This window comes from Sarcophilus harrisii, chromosome 3 (assembly GCF_902635505.1).
Source record: "Sarcophilus harrisii chromosome 3, mSarHar1.11, whole genome shotgun sequence".
NCBI lineage: Eukaryota > Metazoa > Chordata > Mammalia > Dasyuromorphia > Dasyuridae > Sarcophilus > Sarcophilus harrisii.
This window is the reverse complement of record NC_045428.1, coordinates 366,573,326-366,595,909: the sequence shown is the minus strand read 5'-3', so window position 1 is coordinate 366,595,909 and position 22,584 is coordinate 366,573,326. Positions and strand designations below refer to the sequence as shown.

General features: G+C 35.4%; 2 protein-coding genes across 3 annotated transcripts in view; one reads left to right on the top strand and one right to left on the bottom strand.

The window, feature by feature from the left end:
* Positions 1-3,549, bottom strand: part of FTCDNL1 (formiminotransferase cyclodeaminase N-terminal like) — a 107,575-nt gene extending 104,026 nt beyond the window's left edge. For both annotated transcript variants that reach the window (XM_031960232.1, XM_031960231.1), the window contains exon 1: positions 3,425-3,549. The gene's annotated coding sequence lies outside the window, so the exon portion shown is untranslated. The remainder of the gene's footprint in view (positions 1-3,424) is intronic.
* On the top strand, positions 2,646-21,004 carry C3H2orf69 (chromosome 3 C2orf69 homolog). Its single transcript, XM_031960230.1, has 2 exons — positions 2,646-3,370; positions 17,451-21,004. Exons 1-2 carry the CDS (start codon positions 3,011-3,013, stop codon positions 18,279-18,281), a joined length of 1,191 nt encoding a protein of 396 aa, XP_031816090.1. The 5' UTR covers positions 2,646-3,010; the 3' UTR covers positions 18,282-21,004.
* The last annotated feature ends 1,580 nt before the right edge of the window (positions 21,005-22,584 follow it).

The following is a 22,584-nucleotide window of genomic DNA, read 5'->3' as shown; positions in this document are numbered from 1 at the left end:
GTAATGGTAGTGTAAAGAAAAATAAAGGGGGGTGGGGGTTGGGGAGCGCAGCTAGGTGGTGCAGTGGTTAGAGCACCAGCCCTGAAGTCAGAAGGAACTGAGTTCATATCTGATCTCAGACACTTAGCATTTTCTGTGTGACCCTAGGCAAGTCACTTAACCCCAATTGCCTCATGAAAAAAAAAATGACAAGGGAAAATCTGAGAAACATTTCAAAGGAGAAAATAAAAGAACCATATGCAAAATCTTGCCTTTAAGTAAACTGGCAAATGGATCTTAACCAGAGGTTGGAAAAAAATTTTTTTTTGACTTGGAGTTTTTAAAACAGTTAAAGTTCATTTCAAATATATTTATGTACGTAAATTTAAAAAACTGAAAATCATGTCAATTAAACTAAAACACAAGTTAACAGTGAGTTAAAAATGACAATTTTTTTTATGATCAGGTTAATTTAACTTTGAATTTAATTATGTTTTTAATTAATTTAAAAAACATAACTTCCTTACTATTAGTATATATTTATTAGGCATAATAAAATCTACTTGTTTTATACAACCATAGCATTTTTAAAGTCATCTAAATATCTACAGGTAACTGACCTGCCACTGGTAAATAGATAACTTTATTCTTGCATATTTTATTATGACATTGAGTATCATTAAAATGGTTTAGCTCAGAATAATAAATTTTATTTTTTTGCTGTGATGTCACTCATATGTACTTTATTGGGTTATAATTCCCACAAGCTTATTTTCATATTTAACATGCAATGATAACCTGACAGCTTGCACTAGAAGCAGCAGTTATCTTCTGTTTATATTTTTCCACATGGATCAAAGAAAATGTTATAAATCTATAAGTAATTACCCTTTAGGAAATATCACATACTACAGATACATTAAGAACAGTGGATATACAAGTCAGTTTCCTTTATAAACCTTGACATACTGTTGGTATGCAATGTGTTACTATTATAATAATAATGTTGTTAAAGCTAATTACCATTATTTCACTATAGATTGTAAGTACATATTTGAACACTCAAGATCAAAGATGTTTACTGTTACTCACAGAAAATATTACCAATATATCTATGTTGATAGTCAGCTCCTAAATTACTTCGAAGAGGATGAAATCTTCCAACATTTCAGATTATCTCCAGAATCTGGAGGCTAGTCCCTCATTCCTATAATTAAACTGTTACATGTCATATGACAGCATTGTAATATTCCTTTACATTTGCCACAGTCACAAAGTAATTGTAAAGTTTAACTTCGGTTTAGAACAAAGATTAAAAAAGTCTTGGAAAACAGTCTTTGCATATATGTGTATCACACACACACATATCTCTGTTTAACTGTAATCTGCTTGGGGAAGAGGGGAAAGGTAAAAAAAAAGAATAAAGTAAAAAAGTGTATAGCAAAGAACAAAAGAAAACCTACAAGGAAGCAAAGATGGATAGTTATGAATACAAATGCGTTCTAATGTTAAATATGCTTCTTTGAAATGGAATTTATTGTTACATATTTTGAATCCTCTGCACTGCTCTACTACTGAGCACATGATAATGTTTTTTTTTCTTATTTTGCATATAAGTTTTAAATAAATCCTAAAAGAATTTGAACTTATATTTTTCTGCCTGCTAGGCCTATTCATTCTATTTATTAGTACTTTGCAACTTCCCTATGAAATTGAACAGGAAGAAAGTAGTCTTAAGAACATAAAAATATTCATTAATGAAATTACAAAAAATCTCCCATTCAAACATCAATATCTAACAGAAGCATCTATTAAACGTTAAAAGATCTGAATATCAAAGGACTGAGTAGCTCTAGAAAAACTGCCGAAATCTTGGAATATTTTTGCTACAATAACAACCTTCTATATGATTGTGCTTCATAAAGTAATTGTGAAGTGAAGGATGTGGTATTGTTATTACACAAATGTCTAGAAAAAACAAACCCAATATCCGATTTTTTGTTTAGACTCAAGAATTAGCACAATTGCAATTATAATCTAAAATCTGTTAAAACAAAACCAAAATATCTTCATAAATTTTAGTTTCATTTTTTCAAGAAAGTCCAAATCAAACCTTTCACAAACTATTAGAAATATTGTTCCCCATTTTAAGTGGATTCACTTACATCTAATTAATTACCCAAGCTTCCACACGTTAAAAATGAAGACCTTCACGCTTAGACTGACAGACTCAATCTGGGGGCGCCACCCTTTACTGTGAGGCCTGCGAAAATGGATGCTCTTAATTTCGGACGAGGGAGGGACGTGCAGGCTAATCCCTCTTTTCTGTCTCTCCCTTTATAGAGGCCGTTTTCTCCAGTCACTCACCAGCTGAATTTGCTGGGGAATAAAAGGGAGGGGAAATTGAGGGCCCGCGCCTCCACGGGAGCTCTCCACATACGAAGCCTACGTCTCGGGAACTGCCTCCTTTCGGGGACCCGAAAACTTCAGAAAGCATCCCCCCAAACCGTAAACCGGGGCACACAGCCCCAGCCTAGAATTGTGCCTCACAATCCCTTCCTCGGGGTTGTTGGACAGCTACTGTTACGGCTCACCCCGACTAACGCGCATGCGCCGCATCAGTTTGTTTGTTTTTTTTTTTTAAACCTCCACCTCGCCGCCCCTCTTCTCTTATGCTCCCCGCTTCCTTCCCTTCCCCCTCCCGGCTCGGCTGAGAGACTTTCCGACACTTCCGTTTTGAACTGCCCGGCGAGACCCAAACTTGCCAATAACAAACGCCATTCCCCAAGAAACGCCCAGTCCCCGCCTTCCGTTCTTGGTAACCAGACCCCTTTCCCCACTCCTCCGGGAGCGAGTAGCTCCCTCGATCCCCTTCCTCTTCCGCACGCGGGGCGCGCGGACGTCGCTCGCTGACGACAAGGACGACGCTGCCGCCGCCTCCCGCTCTCCCCTACCGGCGGTTGGGGTTGGTGGCAGGTGTAGCGGCTACGGCCAGGGACCGGGCTGAGCGGCCGCCGCCGACGGTGGCTTCATGAGCCTCCTGTTGTCGCCGCCGCCGTCGCTGCCACTGCTGCTTCTGGTCGTGACCAGAGGCACCTGCGCCTTCTTCTACCAGGCCGGGGTCATGAACGTATGCAGCGGCAGCAGCGGCGGCGGGGGTCGCGCCACCCCCGCGGTGGGCTCCCGCGGCGTGGGGCAGGGCATGCAGTGTCTGCGGCTGCCTTCCGTGCAGGGCGCCGAGACGCAGCGCTGCAACGAGCTGCTCCTGTTGGCGGCGGCGGGGCTCCGCGAGCAGAACGACCCCCTGGAGAGCCCCGCAGAGAAGGCGAAGCGGGAGGCTTTGGCGGCAGCTCCCCAACATCACGTCCTCTACTTCCCCGGGGACGTCCAGGTAAGGGGCGGCCCCGCCCCTCATTCCCTCCGGCTTTCTCTGGGAATTCTTTACCTGGTTTGTGTCTAGGAGCTGAGGAAGGACCCCTCGGCCTGCTCCTCCTCCACCCGACTGCCCTTGTACGTGCCCCCGGGGGGGGCAGGCCGGGGCCTGGAGCGTTTGCTCTTTGCGGACCCGCCCCCCCCCCTCCCCCCCCCCCCGGAGCTGCCCCTGCCTCCCCGCGCTCCCACTCCTGAGTGGCCCGTTAGGGCTGTGGGAGGAGGCAGTGTTCTCGAGTTAACCTGGGGTGGTGTTCGAGGAAAGGCCGCCTCGTACCGGGAATCCAAGCCAGCCTGCCAGGAGTTACGTGATCCAAAAGACGCGGCTGGGGGAGGAGAAAGTTGGGCATGTAGTAGTCGTCAGAGGCTCACCTAAGTTCTTAACGCTTAATTTTGTTAATAACATTTTGCTTGATAGATTTGAAGGAGGCGGCAAGATTCGTGAAAGTTTGGATGTCTAGTCAAAAGCTCTTCTCTCTGTCATCTTTGCTGATTCCTCCTTTTATCATCTTCTAACCTGAGGTGTTCCGCGGGGCTCTGCCCGAGGGCTTCTCCCCTTCTCCTTCATTAGTTCTCTTGGTGACCTTATTAGCCCCCATACATTTAATTATTCTCTCCATACTGATGAATTTTAAATCTACATAACTTTCCCAGACTCTTAAGCAAATGTCCGATCTCCTTTTACGTCTGCCTTTCGACATCTCCAACTGGATGTCCAGTTGTTACTCAGTCCTAAAACTTAAACATATCCTAAACGGAACTCATCTTTATATCCTAAACACTCCCCCTCCAAATTTCCCTGTTATACTTTATCGGTCTTTACTAGTTACCTGGTTTCCCAGGCTGGCAGCCTACGTCATTCTCAGCTCTTCATTGTCTCTATGTCTGTCGATTTCAGATTTCACCTTTGTAACTTTCACCTTGGACATTATGTCTCATTTTAATAATCCAATAGCCTCCTTCTTTCTCTAGTACTGCCATTATTTTAGTTGGGAGTAGGAGGTGAGAAGAGAAATAAGCATTCATATAGCATCTAGTGTATCTCAGCACTTTACAAACCTTATTTCATTCTCATAACAATCTTAGCAAATAAGTTGTTATTATTTCCATTTTACAATTGAGGAGACTGAGGCAGACAGGTTGAGTGACTTCTCAACCCTGGGGTCTGTTGGTTGGTTGTTGTCCTTCATACTTGAAGAGGGCCAAAATGATATTGTATTGGATTGTATTGGAGTCAAGGTCCAGTGTAACTGTCTAATCAGATCAATACAAACTTAGAAGGGCTATTAGAAATGGGCACAAATAGTCCATAAAAACATTCAGAATGATGATGCTCTGAGTCATACAGCTGACAAGTGTCTGATTCTAGATTTGAATTCAGGTCTTTTTGAGTTCCTGACTGATTAAAAGCACGTCACCTCATGCATGGAAATATTGCAATAGCCTGTGGTTTTCGACCCCACATGGTTGTAAATGAATGTGGGATCACAAAATTATGATGTTTGATTTTTAATATCTGTTTTGAGTGTGTGTGTGTATGCTGGATGTCATGGAACAATTTCTTGCGTGAAAAGGGGTCTAGAGTAGAATAAGTTTTAAGAAATTCTTTCTGTAGGAAGCCTTTCCCATATCTTAATTCAATTGTCTTTCCTCTTTTAATTATTTCCCCTCTATCCCAGATATAGATTGTTGGTATATATTTGTTTGCTTTGTTGTCTTCCCTCATTAGATTATGAGCTCACTAAGGGCAGGGACTATCTTTTGCCCCTTTTACATCCCCAGTGCTTAGCAAAGAGACTTGACCTATTGTAGTCATCTAATAAAGTAAATTTTCTAGTACTTAATTAACTAGTACATTCTAAGTACTAGTTTAATGTAAACATTATACTTTTGAGGAAAGGATATGTGTATATACACAGATACACACATATATTCAAATGTAAATAAGATTAGTTTCTGGAAATTATACAATAATATAGTGTAATTCAATAAATAATTTATGCATTAAGCCCAGAATAATATAATAGAATCTCAAAGTTGGAAGGAAAGGAAACCTATATCTGAACAAGAAATCCCTTTTATAGTATATATAAAAAGTAAGTAGTTATCCTTTGAAAATTCCTTGTGAAGGGGAACTCACTCCTTCCTTATTTTCATTTTTTTATTGTTGTTCAGTGATTTTTCAGATGTGTCCAATTCTTTGTGACCCCATTTGAGATTTTCTTGGCAAACATACTGGAGTGGTTTGCCATTTTGGCACTATACCCACTGCACCACCTAGCTTCCTGTTTTACTTTTGGATAGTTCTGTTGGAGAATTTTTCCTTATATAAAGCCTAAACCAAAGGCTCAGCAATTTTCAACCTGTTGATCCCAGTTCTGCCCTCAGGGACCAAGAAGAACAAGTCCAATCTGATTTTCACATAATAACCCTTCAGATAACTGAAAACAGCTGTTGTGTCCCTGTTTAGTATCTAAGGCCACTCCTCTACTTCTTTCCTCAAATCTCCCAGTTTTCTTCTGGCTGAAAATCTTCACTTTCAACTAATTCTTATTATGTTATGATTTAATGGTTTTATTATATGGTTATTTCTTTCTCTGGATCTCCAGTTTAACATCCTTCTTATATTGTGTCACGCAAAACTTGAGAACAGTGATCCAGATGTAGTCTGACCGGAGCAGAGCATAATAACTGGCCTATCATCCCTCATCTTGGACATTATGTCTCATTTTAATTTAAATCATGCTACTTTTTTGTTTATATTGTTGATTCAAATTGAAACTTAAGTCCACTAAATCTTCATATTTTTTCTATTGAATCAGAAATTTACTATGATAGTTGATCAAAGAATCAAACTGAGGTGTGGCGAGTTCTGCCTGTATATTTATCACTTTGTTCAGTACTTTCTCCCTAGACTTTTATACTAAAAGGCCATTAAGTATAATAAATGGCCCCCATTGCCTACAATAATTATTATCCAGCCTATCTATTCATAATTAGTTATGGTGAGTGACTTGAATCCAGACATGGTTTCTCTATTTTATACTTGAGAAGTTAATTTTATTCACATTAAATTTCATAGTACTATATTTAGTACATAAAAACCCTTTAATATTTCATGTTAAAGTTTGTTTAAGAGTGCATTGAAGATAAGTTGCTCTACCTCTTGCTGAGAGCTGTTAGAATAAACAAAGAAAATGGGTAATTATTTATAGTAAAAAAAAATTATAGATTATTTTAAACATTAAAAATAATGGATTAACTCAATTTTCATTATTGTGTCTTGTAGACTTTTTTACTAGAAATTATTAAAAGCTCACAAATCAGTACAGAGTTTTAAATCATTTGCTCACAAATTAGTAGTCACTTGCTTCATATCAAGTAATAACAGATTAGAAAGACCTTAAAAATGATCCAGTTGAACACCTAGTGCAAGTCCTCATCCACATTTGTACTTGAACTCTTCCAGTAATTCAACAAAGATTTATCAAATGTTTGTATATTTGGTCACTAACAAAGTAGTTAATTTCACTTTTAAAATTCTTAAAAAATTTTTCCCTAGTTCTGTGAAGGGTACCCGCATCTTTCCTATTATCCAGGTTTACAGCTGTGATGTTGCCATTATCATCTCACACTCATTCTATGAATCCAATTAATTGTTAATTCTTAGTCCCTTCTACCTCCATAACATCTCTTGAATCCTTCCCATCTCTTCACATAGCTACCATTCTAGCTTGCATATAATATCCCTTCTTATTTTATCCCCTCTTACTTGCAATATTACTATAGCTCCTAATTTGTATTCCTGCCTCAAATCTGTCTCTCTCTCTCTCTCTCTCTCTGCCAGTTTATTTTACACACAGTTGCCAATGTGCTTTCTCTAAAGCTCTTCTAATTGTTATTTCATTACTTAATTCTAAAATCAAATATAAACTCTTCTATTTGAGACTTCAACCTTAACTCTGCTTGACAAACTGATTCTAACTCTCTTTCACATACACACTTTGATCCTGCCAAAGTGACCTTAGTATTCTTCATGGAGTACTCCATTACCTATTTCAGTGCTTTTGTTCTTTCTGAATTTATAGTTTTCTTCAAGTACTACTTTGTATATAAGGCCTTTTCCTGATACTCCAGTGGTTAGCAACTCTCCCCTCTCATCTGTTACCTATTTGGTGTTTTGGTGTATGTGTGTGGTTGTGTTTAATACACACATGCTTGTTATCTAATTGGTTTGCATATATACATATTACATACATTTGTACATATATACAGACATATAGTGTTGTCTTGCCCAATTCAGTTGTAAATTCAAGGGCTGAAAGTGTTTAACTTTTGTCTTTGTATCTCCAGCACTTGGCACATAGTAGGTGTTCAGTAAATGCTTGTTGTTTGATTGTTGACTTATATTGAGTTGGAATCAACTTCCCTATAATGTTTACTGAGAGGAACTAGTAATAAAATTAAAGATTTGTTATGATAGTTCTTCAAGGAACCATTCTGAGGAAGTTTTGCCTGTGTATTTTCTAATTTGTTCAGTAGTTTCTCCTGATTTTTAAACTGAAAGAGCCACTAGGTATTATAAGTGGTCCTCATGGCCTGCAGTAATTGTTATATAGCCTAGCTATTCATAATTAGTTATGGTGGGTGACCTGAAAAAGGTATATTTTGGGTCAAGAATAAGCTTGTAATAAGACAAGTATAGAAAGTCTTGTTCTATTATATTAAAGTTGGCATGGTACCTTAAGTGTTGGGGCAAATCCGTAATGAAATCTAATATTGCTGCCACACAGAGTTGGAAAGGAATCAACAAGAGTTGAAGCAAACCTGTCAACTGCCTCTAAGTTTTTTGTTGGAGCTCTAGTTGCTGCCAGAAGGTCTGGAACAGGGCTCTGTAGTTTAACACTGGGCTGTTGCCAAAACAAGTACAAGTCAAAGTATGAGGAGCCATTTGAAACAGATCCTGTCTCTGGTATATATGTACATTTTACTTGTGTGGAGAACTTACAGTGCATGTACACACATATGTATTCAATACCTATTGCTATCATTAATTCTAGTAGTGATAGTTGAGGTATAGTGCTACAAAAATTTCTATTTTTATCCAGTTCTTTGATTAACTCAATATATATTATCTCCTGGCTTCCCAGACTTCCTTCAGGTCCCAACTAAAGTCTCTTGCAAGAAATCTGTTCTTGACCTTCTTTAATTCTAGTGTCTTTCCTTTGAGATCACATTTGTACGTAGATGTTTGTGTGCTGTCTCCCCTGTCAAACTCAGCTTCCTGAAAGCATGAGCTGTTTTTTGTCTTTCTTTTTGCCTTGTTTGAATCTGTAGGGCGTAGTGCAATAATTAGCTTGGGTAGGCACTTAAAATGTATTGACCTGCTTTGAAAATATTTCATTTTGTTCACGTCCCGTAATTTCTTTAGCCACTCTTCAATTGATGAGTACCTCTATAGTTTCCTGTTCTTTGCAAAAAAAAAAAAACTGCTATAGTTTTTATACATAAAGTTTTTTTCCCCTTTTTTAGAATGCCATTTTATATTTTATCAAGACCACATTATATGCATATGAAAAGTTTAATTTGGTGAAGAACAATTACATCATCAAGATACTTTACAATTATTAATTCATTTGGATTCCACAGTAGCCCTTGTGATATAGAAAACTATATTATTTTTTTCCAAATGAGGAAATTGAGTTTGAGAGTAAGAGAGTTAATGCTCATGCTTAGTGAGAATTTGAATGCAGGACTTTCTTATTCCAAGTCTAGTGTTCTTTGTATTATGACATATTACCTCACTATACTTGTCTCCTGTTCAATGAGGTCACATAACTATTTCCACTCCTGAATGTTGATCGAGTTCAAAATGCTGTCTGTAATCATGGCAGAATCTTAGCTTCCAATTTTTTTTTCCTTTTTTTAATGAGTAAGAGGGATCCCTGACAACTGGTTGAATGGTTTCTCATTCTTTTTCTTTCCTAAGAATGTCTGTAGCGTATGATCTCTGGTCTGGTAAATGGATAAGTCCAGCTGGAATTGTAGTTTCTTGACCCAGGTTAATTCTACTTCAGATTGTTTGTCAGGTTTTTTTTCCTTGTTACTTTTCAACACATCCTTATTGTCTTCATTCTAGGGAGAGAATTCTGGCCTGGGATTTGGGTTTAAGACAGGTTGTAGAATTCAGACATTTTGGGGAATGTTCCTGGCAATTCTCAAAGCAAAAGGTGACCCTTTCTGAGAACTGTGCATTAGGACTTTTGGATTATTCAGTGCCAAGCAATTGGCCTGTAGCATTACTAGAAAGACCAGAGAGCCGATCATTTTTATGCTCTAAAAATGTTCTATCTTCTAGATTCTAGGTTGGGGCATAGTCACATTTGTACATCAGAATGGGTACCTATTGATTTTTTTAATGACCACTAAGATGGTACAGAATTTCTCACTCTCTGTAGCCAGAAGTGAATCCGTAAGTCTTGAGTCCCAAAATATCCGGTAGTGTGGACATTTGAACTTGAATATCAGAAAAGGATAAGCATTGAGGGTGGATATAAAGTGTGAGTTGTATGAGCATGAGGAAAGAGAGAAGGAAGTCTGTTTTACAGATTGATCCATACATAGCTCTCTGCCTGCATAAATTGTACCCAGGGAGCAGGAATGGGTTGGGTAGCAGCATGGTGTAATGGGAAGAAGTCTGGCCTTGGCATTAGAAGCCTTGGAATCAGTCAGTTTATAAGCATGAATTAAGCACCTACTCCATGTGAGGAATAATGTTAAGTGCAGGACACTGTGGTAAAAATAAAACAGTCTCATGTTGGGAAAGATATATATACACACATATATGTCTCTATACATATATTTTATTTAAATGTATTATGTACACATGTATATATATATGTGTGTCTCTGGGTACATGTATATATACATACACATATGTATGTTCATGAAAACTAAACACAAGGTATTGGAAGAAGGGGCAGTATTTCCTAGTCTTGTATAACCATGAAAAAGTCACTTGATGTTTCTGAGTCTTAATTTTCTCAACTCTAAAACAGATATAATACCTGCACAATTTATCTCACAAGATTGTTTTTAGGAAAGTGCGCTCAGTTCTGTAAACCTTGAAGCACCAAATTGTAACCATAAAGGCATAAAGCTATAATGTTGCCTAGCTAAGTGTACTCAGTAGCTGCTAAGTGGCACAGTAGATAGAAAGACCTGAGTTCAAATTTGCTCTTGAGACACTTACTAACCATGTGACACTTGGTCTCAGTCTCAATTTCCTCACCTGTAAAATGTGGAAAATAATAGCATTTGCCAATAGCACTTATCTCCCAGAGTCAATCAGTTGATATAATATTTGTAAGGTGCTTAGTGTAATACCTGGCATGTGGTAGACTCCTAATAAATGTTTTTTTCTTTTCCTATATAGAACTAGTCATAAATTGTATGTTTTTTTTTTCTTTTAAAGTAAAACAGTTTCCCTTAATGGACTGTTAGAACATCTGCCATATATTTGGGCATTCCCCAATAGCAAGGTCTAGCCATTGTGTATCTATACTGCCAGATAAGTGCAGACAAGTCTCTCTGAATATGGGCTGATTTCTCATGTATGTATGAGTATGGTCATACTTTCCAAAAATGAACTAGTCAGAACAAGGGTAGTCCTTACTCAGTACTAATCATGAGTTCTAAAAGAACTTATTCCTGGTAAAGCTGGTGAATGCTAATTGGGAACTTTTGCCTTAAGGGCAGTTTCAAAAGTCCCCTTTAGCTCTGGAAGATAATTAACTGCAAGCACTCCTTGCCTGGACAAGGAGCAACAATTTTATAGAGTATGAGCCAAGCTCAATTGTTAAACATTATGTAGAAAGATAGTAAAAAAAATCTGACTCACAGCAATGAAATTAATAAAGGGGAAAGTGAGTCTGCAGAAAAGTTGGTGTGATATTCAAATGATCCCGAAAGTATTTTAAGATGAAACTGCCAGGAGAACACAAATAGACATAATAAATGTATTAAGTTTGCCCATGTTTTTACATCTGTTATAACTGTTGAATGAGGAAACAGTACACTGGGACTCAATAACTCATCACCTGATATTGTATATGAAGAATTGTAAATAACACTCAATAAAATCAAGCTGGGAAGTGTGGCTGGACCAGACCAGTCACATAAAGAAAAAAATTCATGTTAGATGGAATTCTCCTTTATAGATAAGTTTTTCAAATTTCTCACAGAGAACTTTATCAAAGGAATGTCAATAAGAAAGAAAAAAGCATAGCTCAAATTCATTTATCCTCAAAATTGATTGAAACAATTTATCAGTCCCATATATTTACTTTCTTATTCCTACACATTTGAGAATGGTTTGTGCACATGTTGATAATATATCATTGATGCAGTTGAAAAAGAAACTTAAGTAAGCTTTTGTTCTTATTATAGTGCTTGGCACATAGTAGGTATTCAATAACTGTTTATTATTTACTTTTCTACAGTTGTCTAAATATTTATATACTTGAATAAAAGATGTAGAGAACAAAATCTCTTTTTGTTAGGTTATCAGTATTTTGTTTTTTAATCATATTTTTTCCAATAAAATATTTTTCACTTCTTTTACCTTTTCCTCCCATTGGGGGGAAAAAAAAACAGTAAAACCCTTTGAAACAAATATGCATAACCAAGCAAAAAAAATTCCTACATTAGCTATATTCAAAAATATGTCAGTTTTCCCCTTGGACCATCATTTGTTTTGAAATAGGTACCATACTTTCAGCATGGATCCTTTGTAATCAAGATTAGTTAATGTGTTGACCAGAATTCTTAATCTTTTAAAGTTGAGAACATAAGATCTTTTTATTTTTTTTAATAGCCTTTTATTTACAGGTTATATGCATGGGTAACTTTACAGCATTAACAATTGCCAAACTTATTGTTCCAATTTTTCACCTCTTACCCCCCACCCCCTCCCCCAGATGGCAGGATGACCAGTAGATGTTAAATATATTAAAATATAAATTAGATACACAATAAGTATACATGACCAAACCGTTATTTTGCTGTACAAAAAGAATCAGACTCTGAAATATTGTATAATTAGCTTGTGAAGGAAATCAAAAATGCAGGTGGGCAAAAATATAGGGATTGGGAATTCAATGTAATGGTTTTTAGTCATCTCCCAGAGTTCTTTCTCTGGGCGTAGCTGATTCAGTTCATTACTGCTCCATTGGAAATGATTTGGTTGATCTCATTGCTGAGGATGGCCAGGTCCATCAGAACTGGTCATCATATAGTATTGTTGTTGAAGTATATAATGATCTCCTGGTCCTGCTCATTTCACTCAGCATCAGTTCGTGTAAGTCTCTCCAGGCCTTTCTGAAATCATCCTGTTGGTCATTTCTTACAGAACAGTAATATTCCATAATATTCATATACCACAATTTATTCAGCCATTCTCCAACTGATGGACATCCATTCAGTTTCCAGTTTCTAGCCACTACAAAAAGGGCTGCCACAAACATTCGTGCACATACAGGTCCCTTTCCCTTCTTTATAATCTCTTTGGGATATAATCCCAGTAGTAACACTGCTGGATCAAAGGGTATGCACAGTTTGATAACTTTTTGAGCATAGTTCCAAACTACTCTCCAAAATGGTTGGATTCGTTCACAACACCACCAACAATGCATCAATGTCCCAGTTTTCCCGCATCCCCTCCAACAATCATCATTATTTTTTCCTGTCATCTTAGCCAATCTGACAGGTGTGTAGTGGTATCTTAGAGTTGTCTTAATTTGCATTTCTCTGATTAATAATGACTTGGAGCATCTTTTCATATGACTAGAAATAGTTTCAATTTCTTCATCTGAGAATTGTCCATATCCTTTGACCATTTTTCAATTGGAGAATGGCTTGATTTTTTATAAATTAGAGTTAATTCTCTATATATTTTGGAAATGAGGCCTTTATCAGAACCTTTGACTGTAAAAATATTTTCCCAGTTTATTGCTTCCCTTCTAATCTTGTCTGCATTAGTTTTGTTTGTACAAAAACTTTATTTTGTGATCAGTAATGATCTCTAGTTCTTCTTTGGTCATAAAGTCCTTCCCCTTCCACAGGTCTGAGAGGTAAACTATCCTGTAGAACATAAGATCTTAATATGTTTGTTTGATTACAGAAAATTAGAGTCTTAGAGGAAAATAAACTTCCCTCTCCAACAAGGTGTCTTGTACTAAAGTCCTTTCAGATAATTTAGTAAGTGCAATCACAGAGAATTTTGTTTAGTGATCCTTGGATTATTAATAACAATTGAAATATAAAACAAAGGTGAAAGTTCAACCAGGGTGTTTATCACTATTATTTAGGCTGTCCTGTACTATCCAAATAGAAGAGATTCCCTAAATGTGATAAGGTCCTCCAAATGCTCCTGTTTGCAGGTGACATTGTGGTGCTTGCATAAAAGCCCAGAATACTACAGGATCTCAGTGCCCACTCAACAGATATTGACCCAACAATCCACATAGGAAAAAAACAAGTGGATGAAGAATAGTTGGTCAGATTAGGACATACAGTTGGGTGAGTAGCCCATTTTGTCCTTCAGGTTATCAATCTATGGTAGGTAATATACATGGAGAGTGAGCTGGGTCCAGAATTGAAGAGGCCCAAGAATGAGTAAATTTCACTTGAAAAATTATGTAGTACTTTGATTGTCCCCCAGCATAAAAATTTAACTTCTTAATAACAATAATTGTTCAGTCATTCTTTTTGGCTATGACTCATGGATTACCATCAGAATTTCAGGTTATTCAAAGGATAATGTATATAATAATAAACGCAAGTTAGCTACAATAAATCATGACTGCTTTTGCATAAGAAGAGACATTAGTTTATCACTAATAAGAGTTTATCACTGGAGAGATAATATGCATGTTAAAAGATAAGTTGATCGTGACATAATATTTCAGAAATAATAAAAATATTAAAATACCTAGACAAAGATCTTCATAAAGGTAGATCATCTTTGCAAGATATATAGGAGTGTATGGATGAGAATTTCTCTAATGGCCTAAGGCAAGTATAAGTTGAGATCTACATTGGTAGAAGGAAAATCCTTATGAATGAAATCATGTTATCTTTCAAAAGCATTGAAGTATATGTGACTATAGCTTAGTGATACATCTGCCACACTAGATATGATACCACAAATAACACTTTGCTGTAGTTCATGGGAAATGCTTAGAGGTCCATGAACAATCAATACCCGCCTAAGCTTTTGGGGATCTGCAAGATTGGCAAATAAACTTGATCAATCCTTTATGCTATCTATGGTCTTTAATTTCCTTCAGTAGAACATGATGGTTGCTACTTGATAGATCCTCAGAATTTTGAAAAACAGTCATCACAGCTTAAGATCCCTGGACATTCCTGAGTGTTTTGTAGAAAATAACCTCTGCCATTATTTTCAAGCAGCCTAATTTGGGACTGAGACAATATCATGACTTATCCCAAGCAAGGCACAAAACTACTAGAGATTAGGTAGACATCAAGGCTTGAGAAGCGCTTAATGGCAGTGCAGGGATATGGGGACAGGTAAAGTTGGAATTGAAAGAGAGAAGCAAGGATAGTCAAAAAAGCTGAGCTAAGTTAGTATTAGATGGTTTGCAGGACAACCAAGTCAAAGTAGCTGAGAGGAGCTGAAAGAGAGGGAGAGCCAGGTATTAGAAGTAGAGCTTAAGAAGTCAGTATCAAATAATAAGATAAAAGGGGAGGGAGGGGAGTACTATAAAGTACTATCACCTGAAAATTTTAATTCTTTTGTAGTACCATGTTGTGCTTTTGGTCCTTGGTCCTGAGTCATGATCCATGTTATTTCCCACATTTTAGTCTCTAGGTAAGCAGAGGTAGAAAATGGTGGGGGCAGGATTAGAATTCAGGTTCCCTACCTTAAAACTCAATCAAGTGCAGATCATAATTTTTCCTTTTTCAGATTCTCTCACTCCTGACACCTTGGCAATAGAGTTAGACCTTTCATCTTGAAAAGCATTTTTCTGTTGCCTTTCATGGATCTAAAAAAATTGTCTTGAAATTCTTCAACTTTCCCAATAAACGTGAGTTCAGAGATGCATTTCTTAAGTTGTTTTTTTTTTTTTTTAAACCTCCTCAGTGAAACTTGGTGAGTTCCTTAGGCAAAAAGCCAAATGTAGCCCATAATCTATAATTATTGACAAAGAATTGTAGGTAATAAGAATACAAAAGGACTTTGAAAACACTTTAGTGTAATATCCTTATTTTACAGATAAGGAGACTGAGACTCAAAGAGGTGAAATGACTCTTCACTTCTGAATGGTAGACCTGGGACTTGAAATCAGGACTGTGATTTTTTTCCTCCTATAGCATATAGCCTTCCAGTTCCCTTTGTTCGTATCTCTTAGTAGTACTAACTAAATAAAGATCTTGGCTTTCTCTGTAAAGTTTTTTTTTTTTTTTTTTTTTTTTACTTGTTTGCCACTGGGCTCCTTGTCTGTTTCCTTAGGATGTATATACCTTTAAATCAATTTGGATGATTTTTCCAATTCTTAGTTATTAATAAGCATTAGCATGTTAGCCACATGTCAGCCACATGTTGAAGCAAACTTCAAGCACTAATATACTTGAGTCAGATATTAATGAAAGGCTCTTAATGATGTGAGACTACAAGAGTCCTAGTTTTTTCCTATCTTCAAATGACTGAAAGCTATCTCCTATCCTGTATAAATGAAGTTTACCTATTCTTAAGACTCATAAAGCACAGATTCATCTTTATATATGACCTAAAATTTTGTGCCTTGGTTTAAATCTTTCTCCACTTTTTTTTTTCCCCCTTTGGGATTAAGAATTAATATGATGACAGAGAACTCTTTAAGAAAAATACATTTTAGAATTGTATTGTTTGATATACACTGGAAAAAGATTAGTTCCAATCTCTGCTATGTGACACTTGGTCACTGACCTTGGGCAACTGATCTCTCTGGGATTTAGTTTCTTTTTTTATGCACTGTGGAAGCTGAATTCTAGTTTGTCCCTAAGGTGGTGCTTTCATGATTTATATCTGCATTGTAATAAATTTTGAAAAATAGTGTAGCATTATCAAATGCTTCTAGATGCAAATTTCCATCAAACTAGTGTGTTGTATTGTTTGGGAAAGGACTTTCTTCTAGTTATTCCATCTTGATTTGATATTGAGTCTTATAGTTTACTATTACTGGAACAGATAGTTACCTGTCTTCTTGGTTTATCATTTGTTCTGTCAATGTATAATCCTTTTAAAATCTTAAAGCTAAAGTTCTCAGTTTAATTATGCTATTTTATATTTCCAGTCAGAGTGGAATAATAAATAAAAATCAATCAGACATTTATTGAGTACCTACTCCTATGAAAAATAAAAATTACTACATTGATTCCAAAAGTAGTACCGTACATATCAAATTTTATACTCTTAGATGCAGGGGAACCCAAGTAGTTATATTCAGATATTATTAAAGTGAACAACATGGTAACTATTATAGTAGGTGTTTTTTAATCTTAATTTGCAAGGGAATTAGTTTATTGCAAAAAATGCAACCAATTAAAGCTGTAACTATAAGGGGCAGCTAGATGGCACAGAGGAGAGAGCATCGGCCCTGAAGTCAGGAGGACCTGAGGTCAGATCTGATTTCAGACCTTAACACTTCCTAGCTGTGTGACCCTGGGGAAGTCAGTTAACCCCAATTGCCTCAGCAAAAAAAAAAAAAAAAAAAAGCTAGCAGAACTTATATTCGTATAGTGCTTTAAGACCACTAACAGAAGGGAAATTGAATGCATATGTGAGTAAGTGTAGTTTATTAGTACCTAAATATTACTGTTTGGAGCAACCAGTCAACCCCATTTTCCACTTAGCAATCCAGAATCCTAAAGTCGTCCCTTTACTGCCTCTTAAAAAAAGCATATTTTAGGACAATATTTATGCATGTGTATATCTCTCTGTTTGCAACAATGATTTTATTTTGGTTCTTTTCTTACAGAACTATCGTGAAGTTATGGCACGTCATCCTGAGAATTTTCAATGGGAAAACTGGAGTTTAGAAAATGTTGCTTTCCTTCTAGCACACCACTTCACCAATAGTTATATTTGGGTAGTAAAGAGTTCCCGCATGCATTTGCACAAGTTCAGCTGTTATGACAATTTTGTGAAGAGCAACATGTTTGGTGCCCCAGATCACAACACTGAGTTTGGAGCTTTTAAGCATCTTTATTCGTTATTAGTTAATGCATTCACTCTTACACAGAACATTGTCTTGTCAAAGAAGAAAAGGTATGGTTTAAGAAAGGAGGCAAAGACCTCTAGCTACTGCAGAGCAAATTCATCTCATGCTTCAAATGGCTGCCAGGTTGAGAGAGAAAGAAAATATGAACAATATGATGACTCTGATACCAACTTTAATCCACCATCTTTTAAAGATGCATCCTTTACTTTGATTGGATTCAGTAAAGGATGTGTTGTTTTGAACCAACTGCTTTTTGAGCTGAAAGAAGCCCAGAAAGATAAGAACATAAACACCTTCATCAAAAACATAAGAACAATGTACTGGCTGGATGGTGGTCATTCTGGAGGAAGCAATACTTGGGTTACATACCCCGAAGTGTTGCAAGAATTTGCAAAGACAGGGATTACAGTTCATACTCATGTTACTCCTTACCAAGTAAATGACCCCATGAGGTCTTGGATTGGAAAGGAGCACAAGAAATTTGTACAGATCCTCGAGGACTTTGGCATGGAGGTGACTAGCCAGATTCACTTTGAGGAGGAACCTCCTTCCATAGAAAATCACTTCAGGATTCATGAAGTATTCTGAAACTTGAAGTTTACCAATTTATTGTATTAAGTTAAAGGAAAAAACACTCTTGCGAAATCAAGTGACAAGAAAAACAACATTCAATAGATACCTTGTATTGTTAGTTTGGAGAAAATAGAAGCACGGTTACTAAAAATTGGCATGATGTGCTGATGGTATTCATTGAAAGTGAATTCCAGCAATTTTTAGTCATAAGTTGGATTAGTTAACAATTCATTTATGAATTCAGTGTGGTTCTTGCTAATCCTATGGTGTTTCCCTTGAAATTAATGAAAAAATTATAACTACTGTCTTTTCAAAGGCATATATATGATTGATTTAAACTATAAAATTATTATTGATATTTACATAATTGGAGATTTTGAATATTTACTTCTTGGTAACAATAAAGAAACAGTAACTTATCTTTTTAGCACCCTGAAAATTTTAATATTTGATTTCATTATACACTTGGGTGGGAACATTGCTCTTTTTTTTTCTTTAATAGAGGCAAAAATTTGATGACATTTTCTATTGTTTGGAGTAAATACCAGTTTGTGCCTCATTCTTATTGCTATAAAAAGGATATTTACATAATCTTATTGCTTCATCTTGCAACAGCTGTCACTTATTAGTCTTTTCTTCTAGGTCTTATAAAAATATTGTTTGTCTAAAACATGACCAATAACCCAGTAGTGTACAATTGGCCATTAAGTTTTAACATTCCATCTCAACTTCAGAGTTTGATTTTTAACTGAAAGCTTTTTGACAAGACAATACTTAATTCATTTTGGTCAGAAACGTTTTTTTGGGAAATTGGTCAGAAACAGAATATCTTCTTCTAACTGATATATACTGTGGTCACATTTAAAATTTCATTTCATGAATTTTATGAAAAAGATCAACATGGGTGGTAAAAAATAAGCCAAAAAATAAAATCATTGCTCCATTTATTACTCTCCTCAAAAGAAGACAAATTCTGCAGTTCTGAATCACTGGTTTCTTTCCAGAAGAGTAATCTGCCTGCCAAAAGGAAATAGCTCTCTTTGGCCAAAATGCAAAATTACTGCAGAAAGAAGTTATAAAGGAAAGTTTAAACACACAAAATTTAATTTTTGCTCAAAAAAATTTAATTTAGTTAACATTGCTGCATAAGTTAGATAAAGGCCCTTTCTGCCAATTTTTCTTTGACCTAAATACACTTTGAGAAACCAGAATGTTAGTTATCAATGAAAAGAAGTTGATTGATGACAAAATGATTTTTTTATCTATCAGAGTGGATACTTGTCACAATAACTAATCTTTAAATAGTTGTGCAGTAAATGTGATAATTAACTCTTGTGATTTGAGGGGGAAAGTGGAAAAGTAAAATAATAATTACCCCACAGACAATATTAGTATTTACTCACTGAAAACTGATGAACATAATTACAATCTTGGCTTTGGGTCAACTAATATAATTTCATAGGAATAACTTATTTAGTCTTTTCATGGTACCTTTAAAAAAAATTGCTATTGAAACATTCCAAAAGTTCAGTGTTTAATGGAAAATGGGATCACTCTTTAAAATGTTCCCTGAAAAGAAACTAAGCAGAAACATCCTATTTTGCATAGAATCCTATTCTGTATCTGAATAGTATTCTATTCTGTATAGAAATACTATGTTTATAACTTGCTCTTGGAATTTTAGAAGAAACAAGTTTTGTTGCCTAGACTTTCTTTAGTTTCTTTTGTGACCAAAAGTTCCTTTCAACACCCATCCTCCCAACCCCCAGCTCCAATCCACTTCTAACCTTTAAAATAAACCTTCAAGCAAAGTAGTTGATAAAAGGTTGTACCAAATGAAATAGCTGTTTTAATTCCCACATTTATATGTGATTTTACTGTTATCTTATTGTTCTTTGACTAATAAGTGAAAGAGGAGGATTTTTTTTCCAATGAGATTGAAAAGAGGTTTGGGATGGAAAAGTTCAGGGGAGAGTGGTTTTCTATATATCTTTTAATATTGTGATTATAAATAAACATCTCAAGTTCTTTATGTATTACTGGTAATGTGAATGGTAACTATAAACTTAAAAATGCCCTTTTTGAGATTTTCTGGAAAGATAACCCTGTAGAAATCAAGAAAATTATCAGGATTCTGAAACAAGTACCATTATATCACAACATTACTTTTTCCTGTGCTGTGACCTGTGTTTTAATTATTATTAGCAGTACTTTAAGGCAAGATTTTCTGTGTCAGTTTTGTTTTCTACTTTCATAATTGTAATAATATGTATACTTTTCAATTTTGCCTTGTGCCAAAAGTTGAAAAATAGACATGAAAACATTGTGAAAGGTTGATCACTACAGCATTAATGTACAATTGTATTAAAATTAGTAATTGATAGAGACTGGTTTTGAGTGTACTTTATATATAAATAAAGAGTTAACAAATGTTGAAATGTTTGAGTAGAAGCTACTAATGTGCCAGGTTAGGTTTGGATATATGAGATACTATTACATTTTTTGTTTTTCTTGGCTAATGTATATTGTTTAAATTCACTTTGAACATTAAGTATAACAATGTTATGTAGTCTACTATAAGAACAATTTTTTCTCTCCCAGTTTTGAATTGCTTTATAAAATTTAGCACTTTTTCATTATGATGCATGTTTTTCTAGAGTATTCATAAATTAATTTACTGTTAATTCTCAAATTTAGTAATTTTTGAAGTTCTGTGAATTGTTTCAGTCCTTCTGGAACATTGTTTATCAAAACTTTTAGGGTCCTACAATGATAAGGGCACCTTTCATCTCTTTTAAGTATTGTTTTTCTGACATAATTTAAATTTTGATATGTATAGGGTACGTCATTCCTAGTTGGGCAAAGTTTTTGTAATTATATCAAGTGGGAATATATGAGGGTCTTTTGCTCTTGCCCAGATGGTCTTGCCAATAAAAATCTTGGGGATTTAATAATTATTAAGCCTAGAGTACATGCATTCTCTTGCTTGAAATGCTTCATTCACTTCCAAAAGTGCCTTGCACCCTGAAATAAAAGACTTTGAAACCATTCTTAAGTTAAGAATGATGCATATTATAATTTTTAATGAGCTGTCTAGGAAAAAATTATATTTGACTTTTTGTAAAAACTTAAAATATTTTACTATGGCAAAAAAGACTAAAGAAACATAACCTTTGGTTTAGCATCTTAAAAGTTGCCATTCTTAGCCTCATTTCTTATCTGTATGGTATTATATTAGAAAATCTTAAAGTTTTTTGCTTCTCATGAAGAAAAATAGACTGTTGAAGTTATGCCCGAGTATAAGTTCTGGCTATAATTTGGTTATAATATAATTAACCTGTTAGGTAAGTAAGCATTTGCCTTTCATCAAAGCATACTTCAGCTTAATATTTTGGGTTGAAAATCTTTGAAATGAGTTTATATCTTTTCTTTTTTATTTTAGTGAACAAAGCCATATTTAATTTACTTTCATCTTTCTCTTGTCTCCAATAATTTGAAGAGTAATTTCATCTTAAACATTTTATAAAGTATAGATATTATGAATTGGACAAGACTATTTGAACTAGCTTCGTTATTTTAAAAATATTTTTTTAAGTTTCTTTGCATTATTTAATTACAGTGAGTGCAAAATGTTCATATTTTATAACAGTCTTTCCAAGTGTCCAGAAATACTTTTTGTTCTAATTTCATAGTTCCCCAATCTTTGACTAGACTGTTTGGATTATATATATATATATATATATATATATATATATATATATATATATATATACAGTAAATTGTCATGCTGGAGCACACATGCACGCACACACACACACGTTTGTGTGTGTATGTAAAATTTGGATGAGAAAAAAGCCAAGAGGTAAAGCTCCTTCAACCTGTACTTAGAACTGTTAAAAAAAATTTTTTGTTTTTACACCTCCATAAAAGTGAGCAGTAAAGAAATGATTTTTTAAGAATTTAAATGAGGCTCTGAACCTTTCTGGTATTCATTTTGTCAGCTGTTTAGAAACTTTTGCTCAATTTCATCTGTAAAAGGAAAAACCTAAGGCTTGTTGAATATATGACTTAACAGAACCCAGCAAGTAAATGAAGTGCTTGGGTCAATTTGAATCATGTTTGATAGGAAAAAAAATATTAAAATTTTCTTTGAAAAGAGAAAAATCTTATTTATTTAGCCTTGGCTAATAATACATGAACATTCAAGCTTCAGTGTCAGTAATCCTAAATGCTCTGACTTGCAAAGCTGTTTTTCAGAAGATGTATGGGAAAATCAGAAAAGGAACTATGTACCCTATTTTTTTTTTTCTTAATGGAA

Excerpts from the sequence above, each read along its gene's own strand:
- C3H2orf69 (XM_031960230.1), top strand. The coding sequence starts at position 3,011 with ATGAGCCTCCTGTTGTCGCCGCCGCCGTCGCTGCCACTGCTGCTTCTG. Across the intron at positions 3,371-17,450 it reads ACTTCCCCGGGGACGTCCAG|AACTATCGTGAAGTTATGGC; the intron begins GTAAGGGGCGGC and ends CTTTTCTTACAG.